This window comes from Cervus elaphus, chromosome 4 (assembly GCF_910594005.1).
Source record: "Cervus elaphus chromosome 4, mCerEla1.1, whole genome shotgun sequence".
NCBI lineage: Eukaryota > Metazoa > Chordata > Mammalia > Artiodactyla > Cervidae > Cervus > Cervus elaphus.
This window is the reverse complement of record NC_057818.1, coordinates 10813652-10831178: the sequence shown is the minus strand read 5'-3', so window position 1 is coordinate 10831178 and position 17527 is coordinate 10813652. Positions and strand designations below refer to the sequence as shown.

The window sequence follows — 17527 nt, the reverse complement described above, 5'->3', positions numbered from 1 at the left end:
CATAGGGCGTTTTAACCTGAAAAAGTAGAAAGGTCGTAGCATCAGAATAATGAACTTTTCATCCCAAGAGAGAGTAGTGGGTGAGCTCAGAACAACTGCCTAGCCCATTTTAATTTTTTTTCATAGCACTATCATTTTCCAAAATTATCATGTTTACTTAGATTTGCTTTTCATTCTCTTTCTCCCTCACAAGAACATAGACTCCACGAGGGCAGGCAATCTTGTCTTTCTTAATCACTGCTGCTTACCCAGTGTCAAGCACCATGTTTCAGATACAGTTGCTGATCAGTAAATATTTGTTAAATGAATGACTCAGTCAAGTGTGAACTGTCTAGACTGAGGCAGATATAAACATCCTGAGAGAGGCAGAAAGGTACGACCGTTGTGTGGGTGGCGAGGACTGGGACAGAGGGGGAGTGTGTGTACCTGGCAGAGGGGCTCTGTGAATGCCCCCTACTCTACCTCCAGGACGTGAAGCGGTGCCAGCCACATAACAGGGACTCAACAGATGTTCAACGAGTTAGTGGCTACCCTAGGTAAAGGCCCTTATACTGAATTAAGAGGAATAAGAAAACTCATCTGATAAAATGCAACTAAACTTCAGTTTGGATTCCCAGGTAGCTCACTGATAAAGAATCCGCCTGCCAATGTAGGAGATACGGGTTCAGTCCCTGGGTCGGGAAGATCCCCTGGAGGAGGAAATGGCAACCCACTCCAGTATTCTTGCCTGGAAAATCCCATAGATAGAAGAGCCTGGCAGGCTACAGTCCATGGGGTCACAAAGAGTCAGACATGACTGAGCAACTGAGCTAGGCACAAACTTCAGTTTAGATTCAGTCCAATTGCAACTCTATAGATCTGAGTGTCTGCATATAGCTACAGGCTGCATATTTCTCATTTGCCTATAGACTGAGAAAACAGTGTTGCAGACAGTGGCACTCAGGAGGCACTGGTTTGGACAGTGAAGTCCTCGGCACTCCCTGAGAGGGATGCCGTCCAGCCTCAGGGCTCAGGGGCAGGCAGGAAACTGCCAGAGAATTAACCTGCACAGTGGAATTACCTGCAGAGAAGCCACACCTAGGCTGGGTCCTGGCATCTGTGTGGCGATCCTCACTCGGATGGCTGTTCTTGTTGGGGGAAGCTTAAGGTGTGGGTGAGTTGTTTGTCCCTGATCAAAAGCAAGGACTCAGCGATAAAGAATACAGATAACCCTGAGCTAAACCAGTTCTGAAGGTTGTAACTGGTAATCCAGAGAGAAGGTCTGGGTCCCAGGCCTCCTTTTAGAGATCGGGAGTTCAAAAATGAGGTGGCTGCAGGCAGCTGTTTCGACTCTAGGAGAGTCAGAGAACAAAAGAGTGAAAGAAGAGAATTCTTACATCATTTGAGGGGACAAGGGAGCAAGTTTTTGTACATTAGGGAAATATGGAGGAAAATGGACATGCACAGAAATCAGAAAAGCATGCGTTCAACCCCTGGTCCCAGTTCTTAGTGGCTGTGTAGCCTTAGGCAGATGACTCAACCACTCTGAACTTCTTTTCATCATATATACAATGAAGACAAGAATACTTGCCCCTAAGGGTTGCAATAAGAATTTGAGGTAATGTATGTAATGGTACTTAGCAGTAAGTTATACAGCAAGTTTATTACAGTTATTTTGATTTATTTTAAATAATATGCTCATGGTGTTGACAAGCATACCCACATACACACTGTCCTGATAAAGCCTCCTGGGAACAGCTGCTGGGAAGAAACATCTTGAAGATATGATCCCACCAGATCAAATGATTTTATGAGGCATAAAATCCCCAGGGGAATGATCCTTGGGGAGCCACAGTATGAGAACTGGCAAATCCTTCTCTGAGGAGCAAACTTAATTTTTTATTTTTCAATGTCTGTACAGTTTTAAGTACATGAGTATTTTTCCCCTGTAAGTTAGTTAGATACTCAAGACCAAGGCCCCCCGGTACCTTCAAACCATAAAGTGCCTTGCAGCACCATGTGTTAAAGCAACCAGCATTCCTTAAGCTCCCAGCATTAGCAATTATGGGATGAAGCCATGAGCATACATTTATTTAATGCTCACCAGCACCCTGCTAGGCAGGTATTGGTATTCTCCATTCTTGTTTGGACATAGGAGGAAACAGAAGAAGAGGAGGGAGAAGAGGGTAATTGATCAGAGGCCACACAGCACGCAAAAGGCTGGGTCAGAATTCAGATTGGATTCTCAAAGCTTCAGAAGTCTCCCTGACGCTCCTAAACTAAGACACCAGCTCCTCTGGGTCCCAGGAGACCAGAGACCCTGGTTCACCTCCAGAACTTCCCCTACTGAGGACCAGGACTGTGTAATAGCACTCGTCTCTGCATCCCCAAATTAGCAGAATTCTTGGCACTTGCCAGAAATGAAAAAGTATGGGGAGAGCAGAAAATATGGGAGGGAAGGAGGAAAGGTGGGAGGAAAGGAGAGAGGGTAGTTCGCTCTCAGTGCCAGTTTAGCTCCCATTGCTTCCGGTTGTAATAATTACCAAATTCGTACTATTTCAGCTATTTATTGCTTGTTTCCTATTGGCAGCCCTCGGAAGACCACAAGACCCACAATAACAGGGTTCTTATCCATCTTGTTTACCTATGAACTCCCCAAATGCTTCCGTAAATACTTAGCACGTGGACGACTGTACATCGCTCACCTTCTGAGGATAACGTACCCGTGCTGCTTTTCTTTTGAGACAGCAGTTGTTATACTTTTACCAGGACACCACTGCCCGGCACCCAGCTGAAGATTCTGCTACTACACCAAGAAACGTAAGCATTGCCGAGGCTATATCCTATGCTGAAATGAAGGCCTCTTAGCATTCGCAATGTGATTGCTGAAAGTAGTAGATCATTATTTGCTTCATGTAGGAAATATTTCTAGTGCTGCTGATTAAATGTTCAAGAAACGATTAAAGGGCTTGGCAATGTTTCTCTCAAATATCTTTTGCATGAAAAGCCTCAGAGATTGGTTAATTACAGAGGCTACACATCAGTCACTCTAGGCAAGGGCACTGCCAGGCCCCGTGGTGCCCATCCCTGCTGCAAGCACGGACTGGTCTGCAGGCATTAGCGTCACCAGGGCCTGGATGCCTCGCCTAAGGAGCATTGCTGCAGCCTGGCTCACACATCTCCATGGAGATGGCCCTCTGACCCCGTTTATGATGTCAAACACCTGGGTTCCTTGTTTGGGGCAAATGGTTCCAGCTCTCTGCCAAGTGGAGGAGAACCCAAGCTTGCATCTTTAACCCCTCCCTAGCCCTTGTCCTGCCGTCTCAAACCCAGATGCCAAGCCCTGGCGAATTCTCCCCTAAATGTCTTTTGGATGCTCTGAGGAGGTTGTGTCTACTTCTCCCATCTGCACTCACTCCCTGGGTCTAGAGTGACAAGAGTCCCTGGATTCTTCTCATGATTGCAGGCCTAGACTGGCTTCTCCTCCAATTCATATCCAGTTCCATCCTCCAGCTACACTGCAGCCAAATTACTTTTTCAAAATAGAAATCTGGCCTTGTCACGCTGGACCCTCCCCACATTGCTTTCAATGACTTCCCCATTGCTCCAGCACAAACACCCAAATCCTTGAGATGGCTGATGAGGCCCCGGTGGGTCTGGCACCCCCAGCCGCTCCCCACGCCACTCTCTGGGCTGCGGGGTCTCCTCCTGCACGGAGCTCCCCCACCACCCACACCCTGGCGTTCCTGTGTCCATAAGCCTCGCTGCTCCTCCAAACTCTGGCCCAAGCAGCAGGCTATCAGGGAAGCCTCCCAGACTCTTCATCGAGGTCTGATGCCTTTCTCATATTCACTCATTCATCCATGTTTACTGAGGGTCTACTATCTGCCAGGCTCTGTTCTAGGCCCTGGGAACACACAGTGATTCAATCAGATGACAGCATGTGCTGTGACGGAGCCTGTATTTTAGTAGAGGGGAAAGATGGGGCACGGTCAAGCGAAACATATAGACTGGCAGGATCTGACACAACCATGTTTCCTTCCCTCTAGAAGCTGTCTCTGTTTTGAATCATTAATGATTCCTGCCAGGGTCTGAGGCCCAAGAGAGCAGAGACTGAATCAGCCTTACTAACAGGTGTTCCTTGAGCATAGTAGGGCCTGCCTGAATATCACAGGTATTTACCAAATCCACCTGGTCCCAGGTGAACATCCCTGAGGTCAAGTTGCTCGAGTGCTTGGGGCTTAGGAGGGATGATTCTTCATATAAACCTTTAATGTCTCCCTCCCTGCGGACTCTCTGGCTGTAATTTTGAGCCAGAGCAGGAGTCAGCAAACTTCTTCTGCAAAGGGCCAAATAGTAAATATTTTAGTCTTTGTGGGCCATATGGTGTAACAACTCTGTTGTTATAGCATAAGCCCAGCCACAGATAATTATATAAATGAATGGGCTTGGCTACATTCCAATGAAACTATTTATAAAAACAGGCTGCAGGCAGGAATCGGCCCAGAGGCCCGTAGAGTGCAACCCCTGAGTTAGATGATCCCAGGTGCCCGGCAGCCTACAGCAGTTGGAGGCCGTGCCTGTGTGGCCTAAGTCAGACGTGGGTTCCACGGGTGGGGTCCTGTAGCTCTCCGCAGACCCTACATGGATCGATCGACAGGGTGATTATCTCAGCAGCTCCAGCTTCAGGCATTCACAGGCACCACCTTCCGCGGCACATGGAAAATCAGTTCCCTGCCAACCCCCAGGAAGGAGGCTTTGGCCTGCAGGCCGTGTTAGGCAGGAGTGGAGGCTGCCGCGCTCCTCGCGGGGTCCCCAGGCTCCCCCAGAGGCTGAGCTCACTTCCTGGCCCTGCCCAGGCATGTGCAGGGCTGTGCTCAGCTCAGCAGCTGCTCCCTCCACCCCAGCCCGGCCCGAGCTCGGCTGGGAGACACAGGGGCTTTGTGCTTCTGTAGCAGACGGGGTGACACTCGCTGGGGCCCTTTGAAATGAGACGTGACATGTTAAAACGTGCCTAATGCTAAGGCTAATTTTCAGGAATTTGACTTCTGCTGGCAACTGACAGAAGGAAAACAATCCCCTTTATTTATTTATTTATTTTTTTTGGGTATATGTATGTAGTTATATTTACCCTGACCTTTGGGGTCTGCAGCTACTGAAAACAATACTTATCTGAGGCTCACCTGCTGGTGTGGGATGAGTGGACAGATTAGTCTAGTATTTATGGAGCCAGAGAACATTAATTGTAGCATTAGCACCACATGAAGACTGTGGTGGGTGTTAACTGCTAAAAACAGTTATAAAAACACCACGGAAACTGCAGCTGGCACTAGAGGTGACAATGTCCCGCGTATAAAAGCACTCTAGACAACAGAGCTACGGAGCCAACATTACCCTGAGGTTATAAACGCTCTGCGTGTTGGCTCCGTGCTCCCAGAGTCCCCTGCAGGACTGAGGCGATGATCTGATGACGCAGTTACTGTGGGTGAGCAACACTGCGGGAAGGCGACACCCAGGGAGCCACTGTGCTTCTAGGGCAGGGATGCCCTCGGCGTAACCCTCTGTACAGTGCACTGGGGCCTGCGTTCTGTCCAGTGGTCCCAGAGCCCCTTGGCTGCTGACGCATAACATGGTTTACGACGCACCAGCGCTCAGGTTGACTCAGACCTGCAGCGTGTCACTTCTCTGGGGGTAAGGATTCCACAGGAAACAGTGACCTGGGTGTTGCGATGCTCCGGGTAGCCCTAGTCACCTAACCGCTTTTGGTGGTGATAACGTTCTCAGGGAGGAATGCCCCTGGTCATGTTCTTACAAAGTTCACATCCATGTAGTTCAAACAGAGTGATCAACAAGGGGCTAGTCCCTTCCTTTTCAAATGGCCTATCACTGAAAAATAGGCAACATCAGTCTGATCAAGCCCCCAAATTTGCAAAACCAGAAGTTCCTGATGCAAACGCCTACAAGGGCAGGGAGGGGATCTAAATGAGCACAGTGGAATGGTGGGTCGGAGGGAGTGGCAGGGATGTGGCCAAGCACAGAGGCAGGTCCTGAAGCGGGCAGCAGTGACTCAGCCCCAGGGAAGTGTGGCCTTGTGGGAATGTGGTTCTCGGGCTGCCTGACCTTCTGACATTTTACGAAATGCAGGAAACATGTTGTTGTTTTTTAAATATACAATATCCTACTTTTCAAAACATTTGGGCCAAACAGGATACATCCATGAGCTACATTTGGCCTGTGGCTTCTACTCTGCAACCTCCCCCTGGAAACAAGAGTTACAGAATTGGGATTAATGGCATTCAGTCCCACCAAGCAGATATCTTGAAGGTTCAACCTGCTAAGTCAAAAGGTGACCCATTCATCTCCATGAGCCTTGGCTCAGTCTGCATTGCAAGTTTGAAATGTCGTTTCTTCTCCCTAGCCTGCCCATAGCTGTTTCCCTCAGTAGAGAAAGAAAGCACTCTCCACCCTAACCCTAGAATAAACCCACTCCTTCATATCTGGTGAAGGTGCGGGGCTCCTACAGCTCCAGCCAGTCATCATTTGCACAGTCTGTGCAGATATGGGGAGCCAGGCCTGAGGTCCTCAGAGGCTACACAGGAGACAAGTGGCAGAGAATTGTATTGGCAGCATCCTTCAGGAGGGTTAGAGTCCCCCAGGCATGTGGGTACCTTGCTGACAGCTAAGTGGAAACATGGAAAAACCGGTGGTCATCTGATTGATTCTGCTCAACTGATTATTTGTAATTGGACGACAGACCGATATTTCCCTCTCCTTCTCAACTGGTGTTGCAGGGTGAGTGGACGTGGCTAATGATTCACTTTTCTGGGTAGTGACCTAATGGGGAAGATTACCTCCTTTCACAGGCAGAACTTTGCCTGCCATGCGTTTGGCTGCCTAAAGAATAAAACCAGGTTCAACCAAAGTCAAATGACAGGAAATTTCAGAACTTCCTCACATTTCATATTGCATTGTCTACCAGGGTCTTCGAAACGTTCCCTGCTCTAATACTCAGAGGGGATAGATAGTTGAAGAGTAAAATAGAACAGAATAATGACAATAGGGAAAAAAGGAAGGAAAGATAATTTGTGCAAAATGACAGGACTTCTCATTGGGGGAGCTTGTAGAAAAGAAATGAAAATAAGGAGAACATTTTAGTTTGGTTTTGATGGAGCTTTTACACTGAAATTCCTCAAAATATGAGACGTAGATTTAGAATTTTGTAATGCTGTGGATGGAGCCCTCTTCTGGAGAAATTTTTCAACAGGTATTAAAACAAGATCAAAACACAGAGATGAGCCCACACACAAACACAGAAATATGAACGACTGTTGGCTGTTGTCACTCAGATGTGAATTGAATCCATAGTTCATCCTTTTCTTTAGCTTCCACTATACAGAAATTAACTGGACTCCCCAAGCAACTGTCTTTTGGAAGGAGGGAAAGAAAGATATTCTCAAGGAACCAGCTGTACTTTTACCTCAACAGTGAACTTCAGACCGAGACTCAACATTCACACCCCAATACTGGTACTTTTAGGTAATGCAGTTACTGCGTGCATTGCTTTGTTGGGCAATTTTGCTGTAACACAGAGAGGATATTTCTAGGGGGAAAAGAAAAGATTTTATTTAATGGAAAACACACGGGCTAAAGATAGAAAAGGAGAGAAGGGAGGGAGGCAGAGCAGGAGATATTAGCCAAGATGACTGTTGGGGCTTCTAATATAGACTGTAGCGTTACATAAATTTCAGATCACATATTCAGCCTTGCAATTTATTAAATCTCTTTGAGGACTTGCTAAAAAAAATTGTTCAGACACATGAACGCTACCACTTTGCAATTCCTTTCACCACTTATGTCTCTGTTTCCCCAGTGCTTTTGGAATCTTACAGGCTATCACATGTTGAACCCATCTCAGAGCAAGAGATCCTCTGCAATGCTCACAATCCTTCCTCCCCAGTGAAAGGGCTCTGCAAGTAAACTCTGCCCTTAAAATACAATATACGAAGTTGCAGGCGCATAAGAAGACACTGATTCTCATTTAACACCCTGGAAGTCAAGATTCTGACTCCAAGAAAAACCTCCCCATCTTAAATCAACATCTCAGAATTCCATGGAATAGTTTTAGTCACTTCCCAAGTGACTGTTCTCCAAACCTGGACCACTCCCTACAGTCCTAATACTTGGGAGATTACTCATTCATTGTTGGAGCTTTTGGCTAGATGTGACACCCAAATTGGGCTGGGGGTGGGGGAATCACATTTTGCAGTGGAATTTCTAGCTCACGCCTCTCTTGATTTGTTTTGCATTCATTATTTACCATAGCCAAATTCCAGAGGCCACTTCTGGGACTGCCTTTCCCAAAATGCCCCAGGGGAGAAGAGAGGTGACTGCCAGCTTCCAGCCATTGTTGCTTTGAATTCCTCTTCCCTCTTCCAAAATGCCTAAAACAGCAACCTAGCCAATAAACTTACAGAGATTGATGGCTTCCAAAACCAGACCCAGTGTATTTCAACGGTGGTAGAAAAACACACACATACTTGCCTGAACAGCACTAAGGCCAAGTGACTAATTTGCTTTATTACATTGTTTTTCCCCTTTCTTATGTTTTCTCTCTGCCTGGGGAAAGTTTTGTTTTTGCTTGTAGGCTCGAAGGCCCCCAGACTCTCCGCACCTTTCCACTACGTCACACAGATCTTTGCACTTGAACGTCTTGCTGGTTAACTGATTTGCACCACAATGATTTCCCTGCAAGGTACTGTTGCTACCAGGATATCAGATACTGTCCTAAGGTGGACATTTGCTCTGACTATGAATAACAGTCTAAGAGAGAAATAAGCCTCTCAGGGAAGGCAACTGAATTCGAAGTAAAACCTTTGCTCCTCCATCCTAAAGAAACTGAGAGAGACGACAGCCTTCAGAAGCCACCTGTGCCAGTCAGGTCCTGGGAGAAGAGAAACACCAGTTGCTTTGCAAAAGGCATCATGTCAGCCCCTAGAGCACAGGAATTGCTGGGTGCTGGCATGTGGTCTGATTTGCTCAAAGGAAGACAAAACTTTGGGCAAACCCTGGAATCCAAACTGAAGTCAAGCACGTCCATGGAGAAAAGGACTGTCAAGTCCTAGGTCAGGTGGTGGTAAGGGCTCCCAGACACGGAAAGCTCCCAGAGTGCTAGGACTGCTGCTAAACGCATTACCAAGGACATCCTGTTGAATGCAATCTAATCCGCCCAGCAGTCCTAGGAAGGTGACAGAATTACTTCACCATGGAGAATCTGGAAGTTCAGAGAGGTTAAGCAGGCTGCCCAGGTGGAAGCACCAGCACATGGCAGAGGGGATCTGTCTGAATCAGAGACATGCTCTGAACCACCCTCCTAAGTTAGCATGTATATATATACACACACGTACACATATACACACGCGCCTCCTCAGAGATGGTGAAGAGTTCAGAAAGTCTAGAAAACTGGCTCACAGACAGGCACAGGATTTGTGGCAAGACTTAAAGCTACAGGGACCTCAAGAGAATCAGACCAAAACCCTAGTAGGGAAGAGTAGGGGGCTGTGGATCCAGGGAAGAATGAAGTCATGAGCTGGGGGTGGACTCACCAGCCAGGCACCCTACTCTGTCCCCAGGCACCATCATCCACCCTCACCCCCTCACACTGAGTCATTACCATGGTTACTGCTTCCTGGGACACTGACCCATTTCCTAAGGTGGATGCCTCCCTGGTCTCCCCTCAGAAGGCTGCACTGCATCTCTGCAGTCCAGCCAGCCCCTGCCTGGGACTCCAGGGGCCTCACCACACCCCCCACCCCTCCACCCCACTCACACCCTCACACATGTGTGTGCCTCTTGCCCTGGCATCCAGCAGTCCTGGCCAGGAACTCGACACCCATTCCCAGCACCCCAGGGCACTCCCTGTCTCCTTCCCTCCTCTCTGCCTGGCCCTGCCCCGATCTCATCCACCCACTTGTAGGCTGCCAGCACATGCCATGTCCCGTAGGCTGCCAGGAAGGCCAGGGGGACTGGGTCACAGTGCTGTCAGAAAACGGGCCCCAGAGCAGGGCTGAGCCTGCCGCCACCAGCACCTCCAGCCTGGCCTCCTTTCCTGCACACAAACTTCCTGAGATCTCGGAGACGGTTGCAGAAGGACCACGTCTCCATCACCCCCCTCTCCCGGGTCGCCGGCCCTTCCCTGGCGCCTCAGCGCTCGGAGGGTTAACAGGCAGCTGCAGCCTGGTGGGCAAGGCTTGAACTTTTGCCGCGCTCCGAGCCCGCCCTCGAACACCGCAGAAGCGGCAGTCGGGGCTGGGGCGGTAGTTACAGGGGGCTAGACAAAGCGGGAGCGGGAGGGAGGGGGCTTTGCTGGGGCCTGCGCCCGGGCAAAGGGATGAGCTCGGGCCCTTCTGGGCCCGAGGTCAGGAAGGGAATGGACCCCGATGCGGGCGCGGCCAGCGCCTTTGAGCGACAGCGGCAGCCGGGCTGCGGCGTTCGGCTGGCCGGAGGCGCCTTCCTGCGCGCCGCCCTGCCGGGCGAGGGGGCCCGGGCGCCCCGCGAAGTCGGAGATACCAGGCCGGCCTCTCCAGCCCGGCAGCCCGCAGTCCGGACCCGAGCTGCTCTTCCCCGATCGGCGCTGCGTTGGGGGAAACCACGACTCCTTGAAGTCGCCTCCAACTGAGTCTCGCCAATGCATGAGCCTACAGAGGAGGCGAATCAAAGTTACCCCACTTGATGTAGGCGAGAATGTCGCCCCTGCTTGCACAAAAAAAAAAAAAAAAAAAAAAGGACTCGGAGCTCTCTCCACCTCTCCTGAACGTACACACACACACACACACACACACGCACACACACACGCAAGCCTGAGTGGGAGACTGCCACCGCCGCCCCCCCCAACGCCCTAGGATTTCAGGGGCTGGGAATGACCTCCCTTTTGAGCCCCCGAGCTATCTTCGTCGCCGCACCCGGAGTCCCCCGACCCCACGAAAGCCCCCTCGCCCAGCCCGCGCCAGGCAATCGGAATGCAGAAACGGGGCGCGGGGCGCGCCCAGCAGCCCCCTCTTCCCTACCTGGGACAGGAGAACGCAAAGGACGAGCGGAGTTGTCGGCTGCATTTTGCCCGACTAGAAGCGCCCGGCGGCGTTTTCATTCATGCACGCGGCTGCACTGAGCATATTTTCCGTGGGAGCCAGGCTTTGAGGAGAGGCTCTGCCTCGCCAGCCAGCCAACTTCCCAAATAGATCAGCGGCAGCATCACGAAAGCATTGGGTAGAGGCTGATGACCAGGACCAATGGCTTTACAAGACGGATTCCTTCATAAAGCTCCCTCGTTTTGCATGGCAGATACGGGGCGAGCACCTCGCCTGGCGCGAGCCCCTCGCAGGAGGCAGCCAGTTCGCTTTTTTGGACTGTTGGGGCCCAGCCCCACAAATCACGCTGGGCAACGCCAGCTGATGCCACTTTTCCAAAGAATGGAATTGCACTAGGAACTGGCGGCCACTTGCAGCCCAGTGCAAGAGATTCTCTTTATTAAAATGTTAATAAGATCCACTTTACTTCCAATAAATCAAATAAAATGACCCCAGCAGTTCCAGTCCTTTCTACGCCTGGAAAGACTTGGCGGTGGATTTTTTTTTTTTCTTTTTCTTCTTATTTTTTTTTTTTCAACGTGGCCCAAGTTATGATGGTGTTTGGTGTTTCCCTGCCATCTCACAAATCACCAAGATGACAGATCAATTCTAGCTTGCAGGAAAAAAAATCCATCAAGGGGCAATAGATTTTATTAACTGCTCAGGTGAGAGCCTGACTGGCCGCCCGCTCCACAATTGTGCATCTGGCACCAAAGTTGAGGCCATGATTTGAGGAAACTTTTTTTTTTTCTCTATCTGGATATGTTCTTTTAAAAGCTTCTAGCTAACTCCAGGGATGTGGAACAGTAGTAGCCATTGCTCAAGAGATTTTATAAGTGGGGTGTTTTGGGAATGAGGGTAAGAGGGATCTTTTGGTCTAACTTTCACAGGAGGAGTTTAAGAATGTGTATTAAAGTCCTTGCTTTGTCATTGCCGGACAGCCTCCTTCTAAAAGAAATTTCAAGTTTTTTTTTTAAAGGACAGTTTTCCAATAGAATTTATGCAACCAAAATAAAAAAAAAAAAATCTGGGTCAGGAGGAAAAACTCAGAAAACTGGAATACTAAACCCAAACTCTAATGTATTTCCTCCTATTTGGATCTGAGATCCCCAGTGGCCAAAGCAATAAGAGAAACATGTAGACTACATATAAGACTAGTTCTTATATGTGCAAGTAAACAACATAATTTCCCTGACTCTAAAAATTGGACTAAATGTATGATGTGACATCTAATATAGCAGCATGCCGAGCAATGGACCATGCTGAGATCTAGCAGGCTGGGCTGTATTCCCCAAGTCTGACACAGGCCCTGAAACACGGAGACAGTATTAAGGGCATTGAATAGGTGTCTAGACTTAATCAGGCAGTAGCAGAGGGTGGGGTGGGGTGAAAAATCTGGAGCGACATTTTCTAAGTTTGACCTCCAGCTCTGCCACTGGAGTTTCCCACTCTCTGTCCTGTTTGTCCACTGGTTAAATGAAATATAAATTGTACTGAATTCATAAGGTTGTGGGAGACTGAGTGACAAAATAACCACTCAGTAAATGTAAACTGATGCACTTTTTAAAATTTCTTCATTGTCAGCAGTTCAGACACAAGGTCATCTCATGTGGTCCCAAGGTCACTGATCCAGATGCAGTGCCATCTGACCACCCGGCTGCATTAGTCAACACTGGTCCCAGAGATGGCAACGTTGGCCAAATAACCCCCAGAAGAGCCCAAGAAACGTGGAGGCTGCTACTGCTTCCAGCCTCTTCAGCTTTCCACTGTTCTCTTTAGGCACCCACCTCCGAGTCTCTGAGAAGTGCAGTCAGCGTTGGACAGATGATCCGATTGTCCCAGCTTGGAACCCACATGTGTGGAGATGCCTCCTCAGGTTACCCACCAATAGGAATAAAATGGGGTACTCTGAAGTCAGACAGACTTCAGATCAAAGCATCCTAGAGTACCCTAATTTTTATCCATTCCAGGGCAGGTGCCATCTTGTCAATCAGAGGCCCACTGGGTTGAGCCCATGGGTTCAGCAGACACAGAGACAGAGAGAGAAGAGGACAGCTTGGGAGATGATCAACCATGACAAGGGGTGAAGAGGGCAGAAAGATGATGTTGCAGCCACTTTTCTACAAGCAGCCACTTGGGCAGGGAAGCACACTAAGGTTAGGGTGTGTCCAAGGTACAAAGCAGCATTACTGATTTTATTGTTCTGCTGGCCCTTTCTGTGGTCTTCCCACCCCATCTCTCTTACTGCTCCTCACCAAACAGGCCCAGCTTTCCCCCTTTTTTTGCAGGGTGGCACTTGCCGGCCCCCTTGTGCTTACATGGGGCTGTGTGACTAGTTCTAGCCAATGAGCTGGGAGCAAAAGTGACAGGTGTCACTTCAAGGCTGGAGTACTTAATCACCAGTGTGAGACAGGTTGGTTTCCCTGGAATAGGGACTGAAATGAATATTTGTGCAGGCGGCTTATGGGGGAGTGTTCTCACCACAACCACTGCAAGAAGGAAGGAAGAAAGACTGACAGAGGGTGAGGTGAATGACTGCAGTTGCAGCAGGGGCCTCAGCCAACCCCAGGAGCACTCTGAGGCTAGAGCAGCTTTTTCGAGATGAGCCTAAGAGAGTCAGGGGGCTGCGCCTCGGTGCCTCCAGTGGGCCAATTGTCGGCTGTTCCCCAAGGAGGGGAATAATCTGTCAGAGAGCTTGGTTTGGCCAAGGACCATATTCCAGTCTGTCCTCAACTTTGTCACTTCTACATAAAACCAAGTTGTGACCTGTAACAGGTAACCAGAGGCTATGATTCCCAGGCTGCTGATGCCCACTGATGGGACCAGTGAAAACAGATGTAGTTTTGCCTGGCTGAAGGCCTGCTCATTCTATCACCAGCCAGGACCTGCGCCAGCATTTACCCAAAGTCCTGGGCAGGCAGAGTGGCTCCAGCCAACCCCATTTGATTTCAGTTGAGTGTACCCCACAGGCCAGTCTCCATTCCCTCCTGTCTCAGTCCCCACAGGGTGGATTACTGGGGCTGAGGAGAGTTAACTTCAAGAGTCTTTCCAGGCCTTGAGGCTTACCTCTAGAAACTCACAGCAGCTAGGAAGCCAAAAAGATTGATCCACAAAATGAAACCTGGATTGGAATCTCCAGACTTTATTTACATTGGGCAAGTTGCTTTTACTCCATGAACCTCAGTTGCTTCATCAATAAAATGGGAATAATAACATTACACTCCAAGGACTGATATAAAAATTGATGTCACTTCCCCCCCTACCCCCTACTCCCTTCTACTCTCAGAGAATGTGCATTTTGCTAAAAAACAAAAGATATCAAGTTTTGTTCAACAGAGATAGAAGAAAAATCATTTCACTCCAATGGTTAGAGGCATTTGAAGAAATCCAGTTTTGTTTATTTGTTTTGCCTTGTTTTCCCTTCAGCTCCCTAATGAGAGTCTTTAACTGATAGATTGACGCTGGCATGTAAATACTGAAGTTGAAAACCAAGCTTCCTACCCTGTCTCTATCTCCTCCCACCCCAGCCCCCACCAACCCCTGACAGTTTTTGCAGCTGTGGGTTCCCCAGAAGCTTGGTCTGCATTCAGACACATTCCAAGCTCACACTCCTTTTCTGGGCACCTCATTCTGGCTTTGGAGCTGATGGAATCATCCAACAGTCAGCAGCTGTCTCCTGAGGTGCCAGGGGTTGAGACTGTTTCCTCTCATTGACTGACATGAAAAAGACATCCCTCCTGTGTGTGTGGAGGTGGCCATGTGGGTAGGTGAGATGCTTGTGTCCTTTGTGTACAAGTACTTGTGTGTGTGTATCCGGAAAGGGGGCAACTGGTGTATCGTCCAGCAGAGATAACTTGTTAAAACTGTCGTATCTTTGAATGTGTTGCTGTGATGAGGCATTTGCATAGACAGTGATAAACCAAAGAGATGCCCTATTTGGTATGCCAGGAGCCCTTGGTAACTGGGATATACTCAGACAGCGGGAAGAGGAGCCCATCCTGAACAGCCTTGCGACACAGCATAATGTTGACGCTATCCCCCTCCCAATGGGATGGCCTGCTAGAAATGCCAGGGTGATGACAACACGCCATCCGCCACACCCGGCCACCCAAAAGCACACCTGACTGCTCGTGAGCCGTGAACCTGCTTTATGTTTCTTCCTTCGTGCTACTTGGCCTTAGACTGTAAATGGACACTTGCACTATTGTCTGAATTATTCACTCCAACTGCACCGATATCCTTTACCCCTTGACTTTGGGTTTGGCCACATGAACATGGTGTGACCAATGGAATGTGGTAGAAGTGACGGAGGGCCATCTATAAGTCAAAGCCCCAGGAGACCCTGTACATTTCAGCTGCTGCTTGCTGGGGCCTCCGCCAATGCCTTCAAAGGCACATTCATGGGCAAGCTCACTGGTCATAGGAGAAGACAACACCCCCACGGACCCAGAGATGCCTGAGCAAGTGTATCAGAGCCCCTCCAGATAAGCTGGCCTACAGTTACATGAACTAAAAATAAATAATTGCTCTAAATCAGAGGATGGTTTGTTACACAGCAATAGCGAACCAATTATCACATTTGCTTTTTTTTGCATCTGTGTATTCCTCTGGAATATAAGTCCCATGTGTCTTTTGCTGCTGTGTGCTCAGCTTCTAGAACAGAGTCTGGCACATAGTAGGTGCTCAAATGATTTTTGTTGAGAAGATGCATTACCTAGCTTCTGTACTGATGATAGTGCTGCTGATATAAACCTCCCCTACATGTGCTGTCCTACCAGAAATACTTTCTGATGCACAGTTCAGTCCTCCCACGTGGAAAGCATCCTATGACCTTGACAATCTTCACTGCCACTTAGCCACCTAATTCAGCCTACGACAAGGCCAGTTCCTCTTATGATGGTCTAGAGTAGGATTAGATGAAGTAAGGAACGTTCCACAGAGACTAGGGTGGACAGCTAGGTGCTTGGGGATCCTCAGTGAAGGACACCTGGGGTGAGACAGCTTTCTGAATTTCCTCAATGTATGTATGAAGAGTCCAGACATCTAAGAATTTGACAGAAAATACTCCTTTGGCTTTTGAGGTATGGCACTGATATCGGGTCCTCAGAATGCATTTAATACTCTAGTGACGTCCACGTTAGCACAGAGATAAAACAGGGAGTGATTTTTAGGCCATCTCAGTTCAACTGCTTGTCTTTAGGACTCCAGTCCTAAAGGGGGCTTGGTATTAATAGAGAAATTGGGCATTCAGTCACCAATTTCATCCTGTGAACTAGAAGCTGTTAAAACCCCCCTCTAGGTGTCTCCCTTACCCAAAATTAGTGACTGGGGTTATTTCTACACAGAATCATCTCAGCATCAGTATGGTAAAGCAGCAGTTTGCAAATTGTGGCCCCTAGACTGGGAGCATTGGCATCACCTGAGAACTTTTCAGAAATGAAAATTCCCAGGCCTCACTCCAGATGTACTGATTCCAAAAAAATTGGGGTATAGAGTCCAGAAATCTCTGTTTTACAAGCTTTTCATATGCATAGTTGGAGAATCACTCCTCTAGAGAATTCTCCAGCACTCACTTACATAGATTCATTCATTCATTCAAGAAATCACGTAAAGTGCCTACTGCATATTAGCCACTGAGCTAGACAACAGAGAAGAAATGAAAAAGCATGGTTTGTGTGCTTCAGAAAATATGACTCACAGAGAGAAAGACATCATTCTATTATAATGTGCTGCGGGAGGTGCTGAGAGAGGCAACGTAGCCAGAACTCTGGGGGCTCAGGAAGTCTTTAAGGAGAGGCAAGGGCTTCTCTGTGGTTGGTTTCCACTGAACATAGAAACCATTATAGTCTGTACTTGACGAAAGTTGTACTTTTTGTATCTGTTGATGAGAAACTAAATAACAGCGTAAGGCAGCTCCAATTCAACACCTCCCTCTAACTTAATTTGAAGTTTCTTCTTCACAATCTCTTCCAGGCAAAATCACAAATGGCAGCGTCTGTGTGGGGTGGGAGCTGGCCAGTGGGGGCATTATTTATAACTGACAGATAATGCTTAGTGTGCATTCAGTAAGATGCCTTCCAGTGATACTATGGCCCCTGGCCCCCACCCACCACCTATCTGTGGTCCCAAGCAGGGATAAGGAAGAGGGGATACTTGGGGGGAGAGGCTGATGACCAGAAGGATGGCAGAAGGCAAGTGTGGGCAGTTTAGGGATCCAGGTTAGGATCAGTAAATGTCAACATCTGGAGGTTGCACTGTATCCTATTGGTGAAGGGAAATCATACAAACTGCTTAAAGGGACAGTTCAATATCTCATCTACATTTTAAGAAGTTCATTTTGGCCACAGTGGAGGACGGATTGCATTGAGGCCATAACTAAGGAAGTGAGACTTCTTAGAAAACTATTATACAAACTGTATAAAAGA

The 17527-nt window shown here is 48.4% G+C and overlaps 1 protein-coding gene across 2 annotated transcripts in view; it reads right to left on the bottom strand.

Moving 5' to 3' along the window:
- CDH13 (cadherin 13) overlaps nucleotides 1-11291 on the bottom strand; it is a 981031-nt gene extending 969740 nt beyond the window's left edge. The window contains exons 1-2 of one of the 2 annotated variants that reach the window (XM_043898157.1): nucleotides 11043-11291; nucleotides 1115-1168 (exon numbers count right to left, since the gene is read on the bottom strand). In XM_043898157.1, coding sequence (XP_043754092.1) covers nucleotides 1115-1168; nucleotides 11043-11122 — 134 coding nt within the window. In that variant the 5' untranslated portion in view covers nucleotides 11123-11291. The remainder of the gene's footprint in view (nucleotides 1-1114; nucleotides 1169-11042) is intronic. The other variant, XM_043898156.1, reaches the window with a different exon arrangement.
- Between the last annotated feature and the right edge of the window lie 6236 nt (nucleotides 11292-17527).